At 38.6% G+C, this 19,124-nt stretch overlaps 1 protein-coding gene across 1 annotated transcript in view; it reads left to right on the top strand.

Annotated features, from left to right (window-relative positions):
* Positions 1–16,969, top strand: part of LOC126183616 (uncharacterized) — a 53,660-nt gene extending 36,691 nt beyond the window's left edge. The window contains exon 3 of the mRNA XM_049925735.1: positions 16,119–16,969. Coding sequence (XP_049781692.1) covers positions 16,119–16,217 — 99 coding nt within the window. The 3' untranslated portion in view covers positions 16,218–16,969. The remainder of the gene's footprint in view (positions 1–16,118) is intronic.
* The last annotated feature ends 2,155 nt before the right edge of the window (positions 16,970–19,124 follow it).

Below are 19,124 nucleotides of genomic sequence, written 5' to 3' on the forward strand. Positions count from 1 at the left end.
AGGGATCTCAGATCGATTCCATATTCCTAGATTACCAGAAGGCTTTTGATACCGTTCCTCACAAGTGACTATTAATCAAATTGTGTGCATATGGAGTATCGTCTCAGTTGTGTGACTGAATTTGTGATTTCCTCTCAGAGAGGTCACAGTTCTTAGTGATAGATGGTAAATCATCAAGTAGAACAGAAGTGATATCTGGTGTTCCACAAGATAATGTCATAGGCCCCCTGCTGTTCCTGATTTACATAAATGATCTAGGTGATAATCTGACCAGCCCTCTTAGATTGTTTGCAGATGACACTGTAATTTACTGTCTAGTAAAATCATCAGATGATCAATTCCAGTTATAAAATGATCTAGAGTGAATTTCTGTATGGTGCGAAAAGTAGCAATTAGCACTAAATGAAGAAAAGTGCAAGGTCATCCACATGGATACTAAAAGAAATAGGATAAATTTAGGGTATACGATAAACCGCACAAATGTAAGGGCTGTCAATTTGACTAAATACCTAGGAATTAACATTATGAGCAACTTAAATTGGGAAGACTTTGTTGGCAGAGCACATAGAAGATGGGACAAACCCACTAAAGAGTCAGCCTACGTTACACTTGTGTGTCCTCTGCTGGAATATTGCTGCGCAGTGTGCAATCCTTACCAGGTAGGATTAATGGAGGACATTGAAAAAGTGCAAAGAAGGGCAGCTCGATTTGTGCTATCACGCAATAGGGGTGAAAGTGTCACTGATATGATATGCGAGTTTGGGTGGCAGTCACTGAAACTAAGGTGGTTTTCTTTGCGGTGAGATCTATTTACGAATCAATCACCAACTTTCTCTTCCGAATGCGAAAATATTTTGTTGACACCCATCTACGTAGCGAGAAATGATCATCATCGATAAAATAAGAGAAATCAGAGCTCGAATGGAAAGATTTAGGTGTTCCTTTTTCCCAGGTGCCATTCGGGAGTGGAATGATAGAGAAGTAGTATGAAAATGTTTTGATGAACCCTCTGCCAGGCACTTACGTGTGAATTGCAGAGTAACCATGTAGATGTAGATGTAGATGTAGAAGTAGATGTAGATGTAGGTGGTTCCACTCACGCTCGAACTTTAGTTTTTGTAGTGCAAGTTTAAATTCTTTGATATTCAATAAATTTACACCTATACTATTCGTTCTTGCTACATTAGCAGTGTCTCACTGCTACACAAGTTAACTGCCAAATGGGGCCTGCCTCTGTGTCTGCAGCTCGAAGCATTGGGTTGCAAAGTAGTTCTGGGTACATTACCAGATTGCATGCATAACGAATTTCGCAAACCATGGCAGGCATAAATTTTGAGGGAAACTCAATGTATTTCTTCATTTACTTGTCAATAGTTATAAGTATGATGGTTCTAATAATTAAATTTAATTAAAAACAGTAAGTACACAAATAAGATAAAATTCACTAAAACTTCATGAAAATACACATGGTTGTTGTTGATTATAGTCCTCTCGAATGTCATATAAATTAATTATAGTACCTCTCAAATGTCATATAAATTAAATAATGTGACCAGTGAAAAACATACAGACTAAAATTTAAGTTTGAGCCCGAGTTGAACTGTTACCTCACAGTCATTTCTCTTAGGAAGATCAAACGCTAACCACTAAACCACCATGAGTGCTAACATCCAGCACCTACACACAGATATGTCAGTTACATAATAGACCTTCTCTTGCGATTTTCTCAGATTTGCCAGAGTAGTACATCTTATTACTTGCACGTTCTGCTGTTTAAGAGGCCTACTAATGGTGTACAAAGTTGAAATAAATCTGTGATCCCAATATCATGGCCTCCCGTTGTTAGATGTAAAGGAGAAACCACTTGTGGCAAATGTGGTAAGGCTGCCCACAAATTGGCTGTTCATCTCCTCAGAAGTGTGTGAATGTCTCTGGGGCTACCCTGCCTGGAGTAGAGACTGCTGTGTCTTTCTTGAGGAACAGGAAATTAAAACCAGAAGATGGATTCTCTGTGCTGAGGCCAAGAAGATTTGTAAGACTGCAGCCCCGACTTTTGCTTCCTCCTTTGCTTCGGTTGTTAAACAGCCAGTACAGAAAACTGTTGTTGCTACACAAACAGAGATAGCAAGTGTTAGCACTAGTACCTGTGTTTGTCATTGTACATTTGCTGCTGCAGTTACTTCACAGCCCACACTCCCTCACAAAATGTCAGACAAGCCTAACATTGCAGAGCTCCCTGCTCCTCCAAAGGTTCAGTTTGATCCACGGTCCAGTGCTGTCACTACCTTTACCACTGCTGTGGTGGTTCTGAATCCAACCAAGGCAAAAAAATCAAAGCCCAAGCAGCCACCACTGATGGAGTCAGAAGTGAACAGACTGATGTTGATGTCATCCTATCTGATGCCTCTTTTGACTCTTCGGTAGAGCTAATTGACCTCTATGTCAGACTAGGGCAGTCATCTCGCCCCAAGACTGAGCTCCTATCCATTACGGGCTCAATGACAGAGTGAAAGTACAATCCCCATTACAGTTGGCTCCCATATTACAGTGGAACATTAATTGGTTCCAGACACATGTAGAAACTGAAACTGTTAGCTCATGAATGCCCTCTGTGCCTGTGTTTACAAGAAACACGTTTTTAAAGCCACTGACACTCCTGTATTATGGGGCTGTAAACTTCACTGAAAGGATGACCTCACTGGGGACATAGCTAAGGAAAAGGTTGCTGTGTTTGTCCATAATGCACACCACTTCTCTGCTCTCGCCCTGGCTACTGATCCACAAGCTGCTGCTGCTGAAATTCACATGTGTCAGAGGAACACTGTTTGCTCCCTGTATCTGCCTTCACAAGATGAAATAGTCTCTGAGGCTCTCACAGATCTTACAGAACAACTCCTCCGGCCATTTCTTCTCGAGGAAGTTGTCAGTGCCTATCATGTTTTGTGGAGCTCAACCTGTACTTCCTGTTGAGGTTGGGTTTTGGAGAGCCTCACGACATCTCACGAGCTGTCTATCCTTCATACGGGTACTCCCACCCAGTTTTGTGCTGCTGTGGGTCATTCTCAGCCATTGACCTCTCCTGCTCTATGACCCACGTAGACAATGTTCAGTGGGAAGTCATTGGCGACCATTCCAGTGACCACGTCCCACCTCACTGTCACCTCTTGGATGGAGCATTACCTGAAGGGGGAAAAAAGAAAAACCACTAAAATGGATGGTCAGCAGGAGTAACTGGACACTGTTACCCAGCTGACTGTCTTTGAACACACCACTATGTCCAGAAATGCAGGGACCACATTACACGTGTGAGCCATCATGACGCTGACTTGTTGTTGTTGTTGTTGTTGTTGTTGTTGTGGTCTTCAGTCCTGAGACTTGTTCGATGCAGCTATCCATGCTACTCTATCCTGTGCAAGCTTCATCATCTCCCAGTACCTACTGCAACCCACACCCTTCTGAATCTGCTTAGTGTGTTCATCTCTTGGTCTCCCTCTACGATTTTTACCCTCCACGCTGTCCTCCAGTGCTAAATTTGTGATGCCTCAGAACATGTCCTACCAACCGGTTCTTTCTTCTTGTCAAGTTGTGCCACAAACTCCTCTTCTCCCCAATTCTGTTCAGTACCTCCTCATTAGTTACGTGATCTACCCACCTAATCTTCATCATTCTTCTGTAGCACCACATTTCGAAAGCTTCTATTCTCTTCTTGTCCAAACTATTATGGCTACACTCCATACAAATACTTTTAGAAATGACTTCCTGACACTTAAATCTATACTCGATGTTAACAAATTTCTCTTCTTCAGAAACACTTTCCTTGCCATTGCCAGTCTACATTTTATATCCTCTCTACTTCGACCATCATCAGTTATTTTGCTCCCGAAATAGCAAAACTCCTTTACTACTTTAAGTGTCTCATTTCCTAATCTAATTCCCTTAGCATCACCCGACTTAATTCGACTACATTCCATTATCCTCGTTTTGCTTTTGTTGATGTTCATCTTATATCCTCTTTTCAAGACACTGTCCATTCCGTTCAACTGATCTTCCAAGTCCTTTGCTGTCTCTGACAGAATTACAATGTCATCGGCGAGCCTCAACATTTTTATTTCTTCTCCATTGATTTTAATACCTACTCCAAATTTTTCTGTTGTTTCCTTTACTGCTTGCTCAATATACAGATTGAATAACATCAGGGAGAGGCTACAACCCTGTCTCACTCCCTTCCCAACCACTGCTTCCCTTTCATGCCCCTCGACTCTTATAACTGCCATCTGGTTTCTGTACAAATTGTAAATAGCCTTTCGCTCACTCTATTTTACCCATGCCACCTTTAGAATTTGATAGAGAGTATTTCAGTCAACATTGTCAAAAGCTTTCTCTAAGTCTACAAATGCTAGAAACATAGGTTTGCCTTTCCTTAATCTTTCTTCTAAGAGACGTCGTAGGGTCAGTATTGCCTCACGTGTTCCAATATTTCTACGGAATCCAAACTGATCTCCCTGAGGTCGGTTTCTATCAGTTTTTCCATTCGTCTGTAAAGAATTGGCATTAGTATTTTGCAGCTGTGACTTATTAAACTGAATGTTCGGTAATTTTCACATCTGTTAACACCTGCTTTTTTTGGGATTGGAATTATTATATTCTTCTTGAAGTCTGAGGGAATTTCGCCTCTCTCATACATCTTGCTCACCAGATGGAGAGTTTTGTCAGGACTGGCTCTCCCAAGGCCGTCAGTAGTTCTAATGGAATGTTGTCTACTCCCGGGGCCTTGTTTCGACTCAGGTCTTTCAGTGCTCTGTCAAACTCTTCACACAGTGTCATATCTCCCATTTAATCTTCATCTACATGCTCTTCCATTTCCATAATATTGCCCTCAAGTACATCGCCCTTGTATAGACACTCTATATACTCCTTCCACCTTTCTGCTTTCCCTCCTTTGCTTAGAACTGTGTTTCCATCTGAGCTCTTGATATTCATACAAGTGGTTCTCTTTTCTCCAAAGGTCTCTTTAATTTTCCTGTAGGCAGTATATATCTTACCCCTAGTGAGATAAGCCTCTGCATCCTTACATTTATCCTCTAGCCATCCCTGCTTAGCCATTTTGCACTTCCTGTCGATCTCATTTTTGGGAGGTTTGTATTCCTTTTTGCCTGCTTCATTTACTGCATTTTTATATTTTCTCCTTTCATCAATTCAATATTTCTCCTGTTACCCAAGGATTTTTACTAGCCCTCGTCTTTTTACCTACTTGATCCTCTGCTGCCTTCACTGCTTCATCCCTCAAAGCTACCCATTCTTCTTGTACTGTATTTCTTTCCCCCATTTTAAATTGTTCCCTTATGCTTTTAAATTGTTCCCTTATGCTCTCCCTGAAACTCTGTACAAGCTCTGGTTTAGTCAGTTTATCCAGGTCTCATCTCCTTAAATTTCCACCTTTCTGCAGTTTCTTCAGTTTTAATCTACACTTCATAACCAATAGATTGTGGTCAGAGTCCACATCTGCCCCTGGAAAAGTCTTACAATTTAAAACCTTGTTCCTAAATCTCTGTCTTACCATTATATGATCTATCTGATACCTTCTAGTATCTCCCAAAGTCCTCAGGTCATCTTAGGAGGCAACCTGTATTGTGGTGAACTTGTGAATGCCATTCAGCAATGCAGGCCAGGCATGCAGGTCTTCAATGTTTTAAGTACCGCCCGACGACAGAGAACCTCATCAGCATTTCGTGTTGCAAGAGCTGAAGCTCAGTGTGTAATTAAGAAGAGCTAGAAAGGTTCATGGCAAGTGTTCCTGGATTCCATCAACTGTTCCACTTTTTCTGCGAAAGTATGGGAAGCCATCAGTAGAATATCTGGAAAACACAGTCATGCCAGGATCTGGAATTTCATCACCAACATGTGACTATAGAGAGGGGGAAATCGGACTTCAGATCCAACAATTCTGAGACTTACAACTACCCTTCCTCCATGTGAGAGCTGGAATCGGCACTATATGTGACTTGTGATACTGCACCCAGTCATGACCAAATCCAGTACTGCATGCTTCAACAGTTACCAGCAGCATCAAAGCAAATCTTCCTAGATTGTTTTAATCTTATATGGCACACAGGTAGCTTCCCAAACTCGTGGAGAGAGGCACTTTTGATACCTCTCTGCAAACCAGGAAAGGACTGCAGTTCTCCTAGTAGTTACCAGAATATCGCCTTAATGCGCTGTGTAGGAAAGACCCTGGGACGAATGGTTAGCAGTTGCCTAGTCTGGTTATTAGAGACCGGGCAACTCGTTAGCCGCTCTTGCTGTGGGTTCCAAAGATTTTGGTCCACTGTCAACAGCCTGATCCTGCTGGAGGCAGCTATTCAGCAGGCTGTGTTCGCATATTTTTCAGTTTCAGTAAGGCATACAATGCTACTTGGAGACGAAGTATTCTCGCACAACTGCATTTGGTCGCCACCTTCCCACCTTCATAAGGTCTTTCCTATCTCAGCGGTTTATAGAACCTGAGTTGATGACATGCTGTCAAATCATTTTGAGCAGAAGTATGCTGCCCCTCAGGGCAGTGTTTTAAGTGTTACCCTCCTTGCCATGGCCATAAACAGTATCTTATCTACAGTAAGCAACCCTGTACGGTGCTCTTATTTGTAGATGATTTTGCTTTTTTTCTATTCCTCCTTCAGTGTTGCAACAGTGAGCTGTCAGTTGCAACTTACAGTGTGGGGGTTGGAGGAGTGGACTGCGAAAAATTTACCTGCTTTGCATATATGAGGGCACTGTTCTACATCTTAGAGACCCTGTGGGTTTCTGGGCCTCATTTTTTACTCCAAATTGTCATGATTGCCACTTCTGACCTGAAAGCTAGAACCCAGGAGGTTAAGTGCATTAGCCGCAACTCTTGGGGAGTGGCCACGACGCGTCTGCTCCAGTTTTATAGGGCTTTTGTGGTTTCGTGGCTTGACTATGGGTGCATGGTGTATGGATTGGTGAGGCTTTCTTATTTGAAGGTCATTGATGCTGTCCACTATGAGGAGGATTAGGCTGGCAATGGGTGCTTAATAGGACCAGCCCCATACACCCTGTCTCTTTGATGAGGCTGGTGAACTGCCACTTGAAATTCGATGCCAAGTCCTCATGGTGCTTCAGATATGTAAACTTGTCACAGCTCCAAATTCACTCCAATACCATACCATTGCTCAATTCCCTCTGGAATGCCTTTTCTCCCATTGTCCATGATCAGTAAGGCCATTTGGGATCTGCTTGTGGCATGTGCTGGAGTCACTTGGAGTGGAGCAAGAGCTTTAACAGTCTACCACTCCTTATCCGCTGTATGTTTCCCACTGTAAGAATTGCGGTCATTGGTGCATCACCTCCATGCACTTAGAAACTACCAAGTTTTTAATAACAATCTAAGTAATTTGGTGGGGGTTCAGGATGTGTTTGCACACTGGTTAAATTTCCTAAATTTAGTGAACAGGTACTACTGAACACTACATTTGATGCTGAACTAGCTACAATCCAAGTGTCTACCTTGCTAATGAATTACGAGGTATGATAAAAAAGTAATAAATTTTTTTTTAAATTTTGCAGGCTTTATACATTCAGTTTTTTCTTTCACATGTTCCTGATGTATGTTTGCATTTTCAGCAGTTTTTAATATTTAGTTTATTGTTGACAGTTGAAAAGGTCATATGCGTTTATGAGTCCTCGGTAAATTTTTCCTAAAAAAAAAGGTAAAATAAAAGAATATGTATTAAATTTTGCTTGAAAAATAAAGTGCAACACCACATTTGAAATGTTGACTGTGGCATTTGATAAACCTGCTATGAGTAAGACAAGAGTTTCCAATTGCTTTAACTGTTTAAAGGAGGATCGAGAAGATAATGAAGATGATGACTGCTGTGGATGCCCTAGCACATTAATTACTGATGAAAATGTGGAAAAAGTAAGGAAAATTTTTCCAAAAAGTCACTGACTCACCAACAGAGAGGTTGCTGATAATGTAGGCAAATACTTCGGCTGATGCCAAGCAATTTTTTAAGATGTTTTTGACATGAAATGTGTAGCAGCAATGTTTGTTCCGAAATTGTTGAATTTTGACCAAAAACAATGATGTCTTCACATCACAGATTGAAATTGTTAATGATCCAGAACTTCTGACAGATGGTGAAACATGGGTATATGGGTATGACGTATGACATTGAAACCAAGGCCCTATCATCCCAAATGAAACTGCCTGGAGAGCCAAGATAAAAAAAAAAATAAAAGAAAATAAACAAAAAAAAAATGTAAAAAAATTCATCACATTCGATCACTATTTCCTACATTTTAGTTGGATGGTTTCCTGTTGTATGGCCATACACTCAGTAAGGAATACTACCTGAAAGTTATGTGCCATTTGCATGAAGGGATCCAAGGAAAATAACCAGACCTATGGCATAACCACTCATGGAAATTGCATCATGATAATGCTCTCACTCACACCTCAGTGCTTGTTCATGGTTTTTGGCAAATAACAAAACTGTTATTTTGCCTCAACCACCATATTCACTGGACATAGGCCCCTGTGACTTCTATTCATGAGGCTGAAGAGAACCATGAAAGAATGGCATTTTGCCATTATTGATGAGATAAAATCAGAATCACTGAACATGCTGAACACCATAACAAAAACTGTGTTCCATAAGTGTTTCGAAAAGGAAAAAAGCACTGGCGCAAGGTATTAAATTTGAGGGGGATTAGTTCGAAGCTGACTAGGTTGACATTGACAAAAAATACAGGTTCTGTAAGAAAAACAAATTCTCATTACTTTTTGACTGTACCTTGTGTAACCTATACCTCCTGGCAGGTAGAGATATTCCAACCAAGAGATGGAAGAGATATCACATCAATTACCCCTCCCATTTATCCTGTTGGTTGGTTGGGATGCCTTAGACTTACTGTTGTGCAGTCCTAGGCTCGTATCTATAATGGCATGTCCATAATGTTTTGTGTGATTGTGACCATTACTTTATTGTTTTATCAGTACCACATTTGAGACCTAATGATGCTTTACCAAGGCAGGCCTTAAAAAAAGTCAGTTAGACAGCATACTCCTCTGAAGCCTGTATCAAAATATTCCAGTAAAACGACATTAAGAGAGCACAAAAGGGATCACCTGCACGGTGCATAATGTGGTAGCTTACCATTCTGGACCATCTGGTACTATGGTGGTATCAAGATATAGTGAGATCATCAGAAACGGACAAAGGGCATTACAGTGAGAAATAATCTTGATTTTAAGTAAAAGACTATGAGCAGAAACGTGTTACTTAATCAAACAGAAGTTGGATTATTGGGAATAGTATGTCGCTTCAATGAATGTACTTGCAACAGTTGTGAGCTGAACTGTGATATATCAGCTTTCCCAGCTGTAATACCTGGAGTTTTAGACTGAGGAGTACTTCATATTAATTCTTCTGACAAGGCTAAATAACTGGCAATGTACTTCACTGATATGCTTACTTCAAACCTTTCTCTCACATATTTTAATCAACACTGAATTTTTTTAACATGGCATAGCATTCTATCTTTTAAAACCTGACAGATAGATACCTGCAATGCCCTTTTACAGACTGGGAAATCAACAGTGAACTAACACAATGTAAAGGTACCTTCCCAGTGCCAGATATCCTAATAGTGTTTAACGGGATTGGTCTGTCAGACTCTTTTTGTGCCTAGGAACAATAAATTTGCTTTCACTATTTCAGTGCAGATTTCAAAGGTCCGTATCCACAGCCCACCACCTTTTATTACTAGTCTTCTGTCAGGGAGGCCTTCATGCTTCAACATGACCATATAATCCAAGTTACATGGGTGGGGGGGGGGGGGGGGGTGGTAACTTTCCAACATCCATTAAAATTTTCTCACCCTGTTGTTATTACAGAGTTTGAGTTGGCATCTCTCTTAGTAATCAACATATATAGGAAAACTGGGTTCTTAGAGTTTAAAAGGAAGAAACAGAATAGGTGTTGAAAGAGGAGAAACAAAGGGCAGAAAAGTAACATTATTTAACAGTAGCAAAACTTGATTGGCCAGTTCAATAAATGTGTTTGCTAGAAAATGGAGAGCTATAATCAACTATAGGAAAATGCTGACAGCAGTTGAACTAAGTTAGTAATCTCAAAGATAAGTGAGGAGGAAAACAGATGGAGAAGGAAGAGTTATACTGTTGTTGAGGTCTTCAGTCCTGAGACTGGTTTGATGCAGCTCTCCATGCTACTCTATCCTGTGCAAGCTTCTTCATCTCCCAGTATCTACTGCAACCTACATCCTTCTGAATCTGCTTAGTGTATTCATCTCTTGGTCTCCCTCTACGATTTTTACCCTCCACACTGCCCTCCAATGCTAAATTTGTGATCCCTTGATGCCTCAAAACATGTCCTACCAACCGATCCCTTCTTCTAATCAAGTTGTGCCACAAACTTCTCTTCTCCCCAATCCTATTCAATACCTCCTCATTAGTTACGTGATCTACCCACCTTATCTTCAGCATTCTTCTGTAGCACCACATTTCGAAAGCTTCTATTCTCTTCTTGTCCAAACTAGTTATCGTCCATGTTTCACTTCCATACATGGCTACACTCCATACAAATACTTTCAGAAACGACTTCCTGACACTTAAATCTATACTCGATGTTAACAAATTCCTCTTCTTGAGAAACGCTTTCCTTGCCATTGCCAGTCTACATTTTATATCCTCTCTACTTCGACCATCATCGGTTATTTTACTCCCTAAATAGCAAAACTCCTTTACTACTTTAAGTGTCTCATTTCCTAATCTAATACCCTCAGCATCACCCGACTTAATTTGACTACATTCCATTATCCTCGTTTTGCTTTTGTTGATGTTCATCTTATATCCTCCTTTCAAGACACTGTCCATTCCGTTCAACTGCTCTTCCAAGTCCTTTGCTGTCTCTGACAGAATTACAATGTCATCGGCGAACCTCAAAGTTTTAACTTCTTCTCCATGAATTTTAATACCTACTCCGAATTTTTCTTTTGTTTCCTTTACTGCTTGCTCAATATACAGATTGAATAACATCGGGGAGAGGCTACAACCCTGTCTTACTCCTTTCCCAAACACTGCTTCCCTTTCATGCCCCTCGACTCTTATAACTGCCATCTGGTTTGTGTACAAACTGTAAATAGCCTTTCGCTCCCTGTATTTTACCCCTGCCACCTTCAGAATTTGAAAGAGAGTATTCCAGTCAACATTGTCAAAAGCTTTCTCTAAGTCTACAAATGCTAGAAACGTAGGTTTGCCTTTTCTTAATCTTTCTTCTAAGATAAGTCGTAAGGTCAGTATTGCCTCACGTGTTCCAACATTTCTACGGAATCCAAACTGATCTTCCCCGAGGTCGGCTTCTACCAGTTTTTCCATTCGTCTGTAAAGAATTCGCGTTAGTATTTTGCAGCTGTGACTTATTAAACTGATAGTTCGGTAATTTTCACATCTGTCAACACCTGCTTTCTTTGGGATTGGAATTATTATATTCTTCTTGAAGTCTGAGGGTATTTCAGAGAGTTATACTGCTAGGTAAAAATTTTGGAGTGGTATTGGCCAGCAGCAATAGGAAAAATTAGGTTAGTAAACTAAATGGTTGTCTTACATAAAAGTTGGGGCAGTGGGGACTTCGAAAATAGAATATAGTACTGAGTGGGACTCAGACAAAATTGATGCAAATATTAAACAGACTAATTTGGCTCTTATGGAAGGTCTGTGATATAATGATTGGTAAATTGCTTAAAAAGCAAGCACAGAGCTGAATGGACATCATAGGGCAGTACAAGGTCTTGTGTTGATACTATCCTACTGGATGCTGTAAGAAGGCAGGATATACTTCTAATGACTGAAAACCTAATATCAGAGGATAAAGATTTGTCTCACTATTCGGATCAGGTGTATATCTTTTTAGGTTAAATTCAACATTCAGAGAGGCAACTTTAAAGTAAAATAAACCGGGACTCTCATTTCATAGCATAAGCATAGAGGAAAGGGGAGTGAACTTGTATAATCATAATATTAAGGAGGAAAAAAATAAACACCATGTTCATTAAGTATACATTCCAAAGTACAGAAATCTAATTTTCCGTAGATCAGTATCTAGAAACATTAACTTGTGGGTTACTATTGTTGTCATGTTCAGGCCATGACTGAGAAATTGAAAAACTGGAAGCCTTGTGAAAGCTGCATAGACACATATCCACCTGTGCCAATGGATTAAAATAAACTTAATACAGAATACTGTTGAAAGATAAACAGAGAAAGTAATAATAAAAGAGGATAATAGCTGTAATAAAGAAAATTTATGAATGATAGTAGAAGTGTAGCAGTGACTTTCTTTTTCACATTTGTCCTTTAGGTAATAGGAGAGAGAAAAATGCTCTTAAGAAGTTGATAAGAGAAGCCAAAGTAACTTCAGTAAAATTGAAAGTCCATCTGAAATGTAGAGTATATTAATATCCATGTAGAATAAAGTTTGTATGAGGCACTGTAAAGCTGTTGCTTTATAATATGTAATGTTCTTTGTAATAAATGTAATATACCATATCATTAATTCGATATTTTTCAATAAATCAAAATATTTGGTTATCAAGCTTCTCTGTGGGAAGGGTGATTCCTAGCCTTCAGTAACTAAGTCAAGTCTCTTTCCTTAGATTATATAAAAAATTTTAAGTAGTAATGCATGCAAAAGTTTCGACTCACGGATGGAGAAATGACATGTTGAATCAATTTCAATTTTTACTTCGAAAGTGATATTCTACTGAGACTATTAGTTGTTCAGTCAGTGAGGGCTTACCAGCATTTCCCAATAATCACAATATATCTTTTGTTAATACAATACATTTGATTGTATTGGTAATGACATTTTGTTGTAGTTAAAGTTTTAAAGAATAAATAGTTTCTCATGTACCTAATTTGGTTAATAGAAAATTGAGAAAATTCTGATATGCCATTGAAGTAATATGGAGGGATGACCCATCATCATCTGCATGGGGGAAAACTACAATAGGCTTAGGTTTAGATTATGATATTTTGCTGTTCTCAGTGCATCTGAATGATCTAACATTTTATTTTTTACGGGTATCAGAATTGGTTATTTCTTCAGGTGATACAAGCATTGTTTTGTGAAATTTATCAAGTCTTCTTGCCCAAATGATGATGTTTTAAACAGTAAAAAAGTGACTTGTTGAATTTTGTACTCTAAATAATGTGATAGTTTCGCGTAACATAGTGTAAAATGAAAGTAATAGATGGGATAGAAACTTAAAAGTTCTAGTAGGAGCCATGTTAAAGCCACGTAGTGACTGACTAAAGTATTTAGGTTTAGGTACTTTTATCATATAAATAATTGTAAACTTCAGGAATTTAATGTGTTTTGTGTATTATTTTCATATTTTGGGGTAACTGTACCCTTAGGGACGAAGTATGTAATACACTAAATATGTTGAATTAAGTGTAAGGTTCACAAATGAAAAGTCTCATATCTATACACTTATTTCTGATCTTGTCTGACTTTAGAACACTAATTTGATGGTTTGCTAAAATTTATTCTTCTAGATACATACTCTACATTGTAATCTAGGTATTATTGGTTTCTGAGAAAAATCTGTTTCTGTTTATCCAAATTGGGAATCAGTGAAACCAGCAGCCACTGTCTGTTCCTTCTCGTTTTTTTGTATATTGACAGTAATGTTCTTACACTTTTAAAATACAGTGACTGCACAAAGCATGTACAGTTGTTCATATAAGAAGTAAAATATTTCTTTTTTCTTTTTTCTTTTTTTTTTTTTTTAAGTTAACCAGTTTTTCATTGTACAGTAGTCTCCCATTAATCAGAACTAATTGGGACCGCACCTTGTTCGGATTCCAGATTTGTTCAGATTAGCCAGAATTACGGTGAAGAGTTTCCAAAATGAAGTATACCAAGCAGATAAGTAGGTACACCATTGTAACAAATGGGAACAAGTGCGGGAACAATGGCTCACTCACTCCCTGCCCTTTTTGTTGTGCTTGAAACCTTTGTAGTGTCTGAGATCAGTGCACTGCCAGTTGGCTCACAAAGCGCTTAGTTATGTTAGTTCTCGATTGTTGGCACTCATGACACTTGTATTCATTCGGGTGTAGTGGTGAACATATTTTTGTCACGAGTAAACGGAAACATACACCGTTAACTCTCAAAGAAAAACTGATTGCTTTGAAGTGGATAGACAGTGGTGAGTCCTGTGCAACATCTTCGGGAAAAACAGTCGAAATTTGGCAGACTTTTAAACAGTCCCGGTACGATAAAGTGGATGAAGCTCTTTACCTTTGGTTTGCACTGGAAAGAGAAAGGGAAACTCCTTTGAGTGGCGCACTGGTTCAGGAGAAGGCTGTTTACCTGAACAAGTAAATGAATGGTGACGAGTCTTATAATGTGAGTAAGGGTTGATTGGACAGATTCAAAAAAGTCATGGAATCCGTCAGCTAACAATTACTGGAGAGAAGCTTTCTTCTGACCGTGATGCAGCGAAGGAATACTTGGGTGAGTTCGAAAAAATAAGAGGGGGAAAGGATTCTCCCCAACAAATTTATAATGCTGATGAGACTGGCCTTAATTTTAGGGCGTGCCAACAAAAAGCCTGGCATCAAAAGCAGAAGACCATGCTCCTGGTTTAAAATGTTCAAAGATCGTGTGACTTTATTAGCGTGCAGCAACGCTGCTGATAATCACAAGCTGCCTTTAATGTTGATCGGTAAATCTGCTAGGCCCAGACCTTTTGAAAACTGCAACATGAAGTCCCTGCCCGTATATGATTGAAATCAGAAAAAGCCTGGATGGATGGTAAGCTGTTCAAAGAATGGTTTCACGGCCAGTTTGTTCCCTCTGTTTGACGGTTTTCTAAGGAAAACCATTTGTCTCCCCGTGCAGTCCTTTTGATTGATAACGTGCCATCTCACCCCAGCACTGAGGAATTATGTGATGGAGAAATTGTGGCAAAGTTTTTGCTGTCGAATGTTGCACCACTTCAACAGCCGACGGACCAGGGTGTACTGCAAACATTAAAACTGAGGTACAGAAAAAATTTTTAAGAATGGTGATTCAAGATGATAGCATTCCTTTAGTGGACAAAATAAAAAAGACCAGTGTGAAGGATGTTGTTTATTGGGCCACTGAGGCATGGCAGAATATTTCAGAAAATACTCTGAGAAAATCGTGGAGAAAACTGTGGACATCTCTTGAGTTTCAGGGCTACCTAGTTGAAAATGAATAGGAAAATCTACTACAAATGATACAAATAATCCCTGGATGTGAAGAAGCTAGTGAAGGAGACATAGATGAGTGGATAGCAGCAGATGGGCATGTGTGGAGAGCCTTTAGTTGCTGTTGTGACCAAGAAGATACGGATCGCTGTGACAGAATTGACAATGAGCCTGAAAGTGACAAAGGAGAGCTGGTGCCGCACAGTGATGCAGCAGAAGCCCTTGACCTCGCGCTACGTTATGTGGAGCAACAACCCACTGCTACACCTGCTGATTTGATTTTTACGAGACAATTGCGCAACTATACATCATGTAACAGACTGTCTTCATTATGCCAGAAAACAATGATTGAGTTTTTGTCATCTAAAAAGTAGGGATAAAATGTCTACTGTATTTTAGTAAGTTTAACATCTTTTCTTTCATTGTTATGCATTGTTTAAACCTGTTCTCTTTCCAATTTTTCTAATACATGTGTTCTGTACTGTGCAAATTAAAATAGTGTGTATGTACAGCAGTTTACCGCACAGTTTTCCATACTTGGACAAAAATTTTTCATGTTCAGATTAACCGAACGTTTGGATTACTGGGGTTCGGACTAGCGTTACTGTCCTGTAATTGCAGCAAATATGGTGAAAGTGTATTATTGTTCTCCTCCCTTATAAATTATGGTGAAAGTAATAGTGTTTGGTAGTGTTAATGCATGTGCTATATTGACAAGTCAGAACTTCCACTAGTCACTATTTTCAGGCTCTACCAAAGTGCAAATTTATTGTGAAACTGAACTACTGTTTGTTGCCAATTCATCAATCTTAGGATCGCTTGTTACTGTTTGCAGGTGAAACCTCGTACTCTGTCAAGAGAATGTGTGTTGGTGTTAACCAGAGAAGCTGCCCATCAGGACACTCCACCTGTTGGGGACACAGCAGCCCAGTAGTTGCTTCTTTCCACAGTCATTTTTTTTTTACTATATTTATTTTATATGCGACAGCAATAGTGTTATAAAATAAACTGAACTCTGAAGGTGATATTGAGTGTGACTTGTGTACATACAACTTTTATTCTGAGACTGTGCTGTTTATTCTCTAAGTGTTATTTTTATTTAAAATATTTAACTTTATATAAAGGATATAATCATAATTTTTTTAAATACAGACATATGCTGTGATCAGTGATGATATGTGAAACAACTTTTTACAATGAAACATTCGCACTGACAAAGACATTGTAACAATTGATTTTTTTCTTTGATTCATGCATTAGGTATATAACAGACCAAATATTTTTTCCCCCTGACTGCTTTGTGTGTGTGTGTGTGTGTGTGTGTGTGTGTGTGTGTGTGTGTGTGTGTTCATGCTGTAACTTTTCTTTGATCAGTGATACTTTGTCCCAAGTCACATGAAAGTGAATAAATCTTAAAATGTAACTTTTTTTTTAGTTCTGATTATGTTGTAGGTTTTGTATTATATGTGTAAAGAAACCAAATAAGTTCTTTTCTGAATGCTTTAATGTAGAGGCTGTGTGCATTTGTGAGAATGACGATGAATGGTTTGTTCAGTCCTATAGTGTGCAATTGTATACAGCATGTTTCAGATTGGACAAAACTGTGTGTTTATATTGACCAAAAAAAGTAAAAAGTATCATTTAATCATCTGAAAGGACTGTGTAATAAACTCATTAAAAGTGAAATTATATTCTCTCCATTTCTTATATGTAAATAAATCAAAATTCATTGACATTCTTTAGTTATAGAAATAAGATAATTCATTTTTGTTTATAGCAGTATTATACAAAGTTTGTAAAGTCATAATTTTATGTGTGAAGTAATGACTCGAAACAGAGGGCATATATTTTATATTCATAATTTCTTAACAGTGAATGTCTTTGAATTACAATTGTAGAAGTGCATACCTTTTCCAATTGATTTATCGCTGCAATATCATTCACCTGGAATGAAAACTGATCCTGCATAGCAACTGTCAGCCAGTAGCACTTGGCAGGATACATTACTTTCTAGTCATACAGGAGGATGTTTGTTATTGCTGCAGATTGAGTAGAATGATAGTTAAATTTTCAAAAACTTGTTTAACTCTCTATGTTCAGGAGCATCCTCAGTGTTTTTGAATGTTGTGTTTATAAGAGATATTATTTTTTATCGTTAAGTCACCTCATCAGCACTGTGACTGGGGGAGTGGACGCACTGACTTCATAGGACAGTTTGTCACATGTGAAATCTGAAGCTGCAATGCTCAACTGATTCTGTACTCCCAATATGTACATTAATTAAAATTGAGCATATAAACAGTGCTATTAACTGCTGTTTGAAGAAGACATGACATTGAAACCAACAGGAAATTCTCACACCCATACCACAAAGCACCATCTCAAATGTTTCCTCACATTATAAAATATTATAACATGCTTATATATTACTTTTTTTAAAGTACCATTGTCTTTCTTCTTTAAAGTGTTCCACTATGCTGAAAGAGATGGGTGAATAGATCTCAGTGTGATTAATGACTGTATATTACTACAGTTCTATTTTTTAAAATCTTTACTCCTTTCGTCTTTGGCTTACATTGTTTGCAATATGATCAGTATAATTGTTGGTCATCAAAATAACACAGGATGCTCCTCCTATCAGCTTCAGATAGAACTAGCTCATTCATTTGGCATGGTAATTTTCCTAACATTCCATGTCTCTTCTGGGTAGCAAGTACAGGACAATTGTTTTTACGGAGCTGAATGATTAGAGAAATTTCTTATTATCTTTATTGTGGTACTTGTAGAGTGTGTATCTACAAGGTGGTATTTGAATGACATCCTCTTATGCTATTATTTGAAAGTAAATGTTGAAAGTATGTCAGTAATCCTTAATCAGTATTTCAGTGAAAGTTTTTTATAGCAAAGGATTGTGATATATTGTTTCTTTGTTTACTCTTGTAAATAGCTCACTACCTGCTTTCATGGCATTCTCTTATAATGCCATGCCATGTCTGTTTCCTTAGTACTTTACATCATGGATAGTTGCAGTTAATTCTAATTTTATGTTTGGTGTATTTAAGGGAAGTGATAAGAAGTTAAGCGTTTAAATCCTGTTTGCACAGAGTAAGATTATGCAATGTGGAAGGTACACGTAACTACAGGGTTTGCCTTTAAAATACTTGTACAGTTATATGAAAGGGAATTGGAAATCAAAAACTAGATCAAGACTATGGACTTTTCTGTAGAGCTTATCAAAATCATCCTCCAGTCTGAAAATTCCAATATATAGATCGTGCTGTTCCCATTCAGCCATGTGCAGCATGGGTGTCCATGAGTGCCTGTGCGTTGCTCATCAGGCAGGTGCACATAGGGTAGTTTGCCCACCAGGTGACGCCATTGCATGGTATTGTAGTGCCTTTTCTGTCATCTGCATGATCATTTATCCACTGGTGCCCGAAGGTGGTCAATGGAGGCATACATTTGTATATGGCTCAGATTCCTGACTGTCTGTGCATGAGCTGTTTGTCCACGCATGCCTGCAGACGCTCTCTCATGTTGGAACAAGTGGATGTAATGACCTAGTTTCTTTTGTTAGGTGTCCATAAATGTGAAGTATGCAAAAGGTGATTGGTACAACAGGAATCACAGACGATATTTTTAAAGTTCACGTTAGAGAATTTGTATATGTTCATTCAGACATTTTAGGATAAACGTGGTTAAAAAAATTGTGCCTTGATAATTTGGAAATAAATCACTTTTCTTTGGGAAAAAAATAGGAAAAATGAATATGAATTTCTTACATATAACAGTGACAGCATTATTTGAGCAAAGTGGTATAAGTATACTGTGAATCCTTAGA

This window comes from Schistocerca cancellata, chromosome 1, assembly GCF_023864275.1.
Source record: "Schistocerca cancellata isolate TAMUIC-IGC-003103 chromosome 1, iqSchCanc2.1, whole genome shotgun sequence".
Taxonomy (NCBI): domain Eukaryota; kingdom Metazoa; phylum Arthropoda; class Insecta; order Orthoptera; family Acrididae; genus Schistocerca; species Schistocerca cancellata.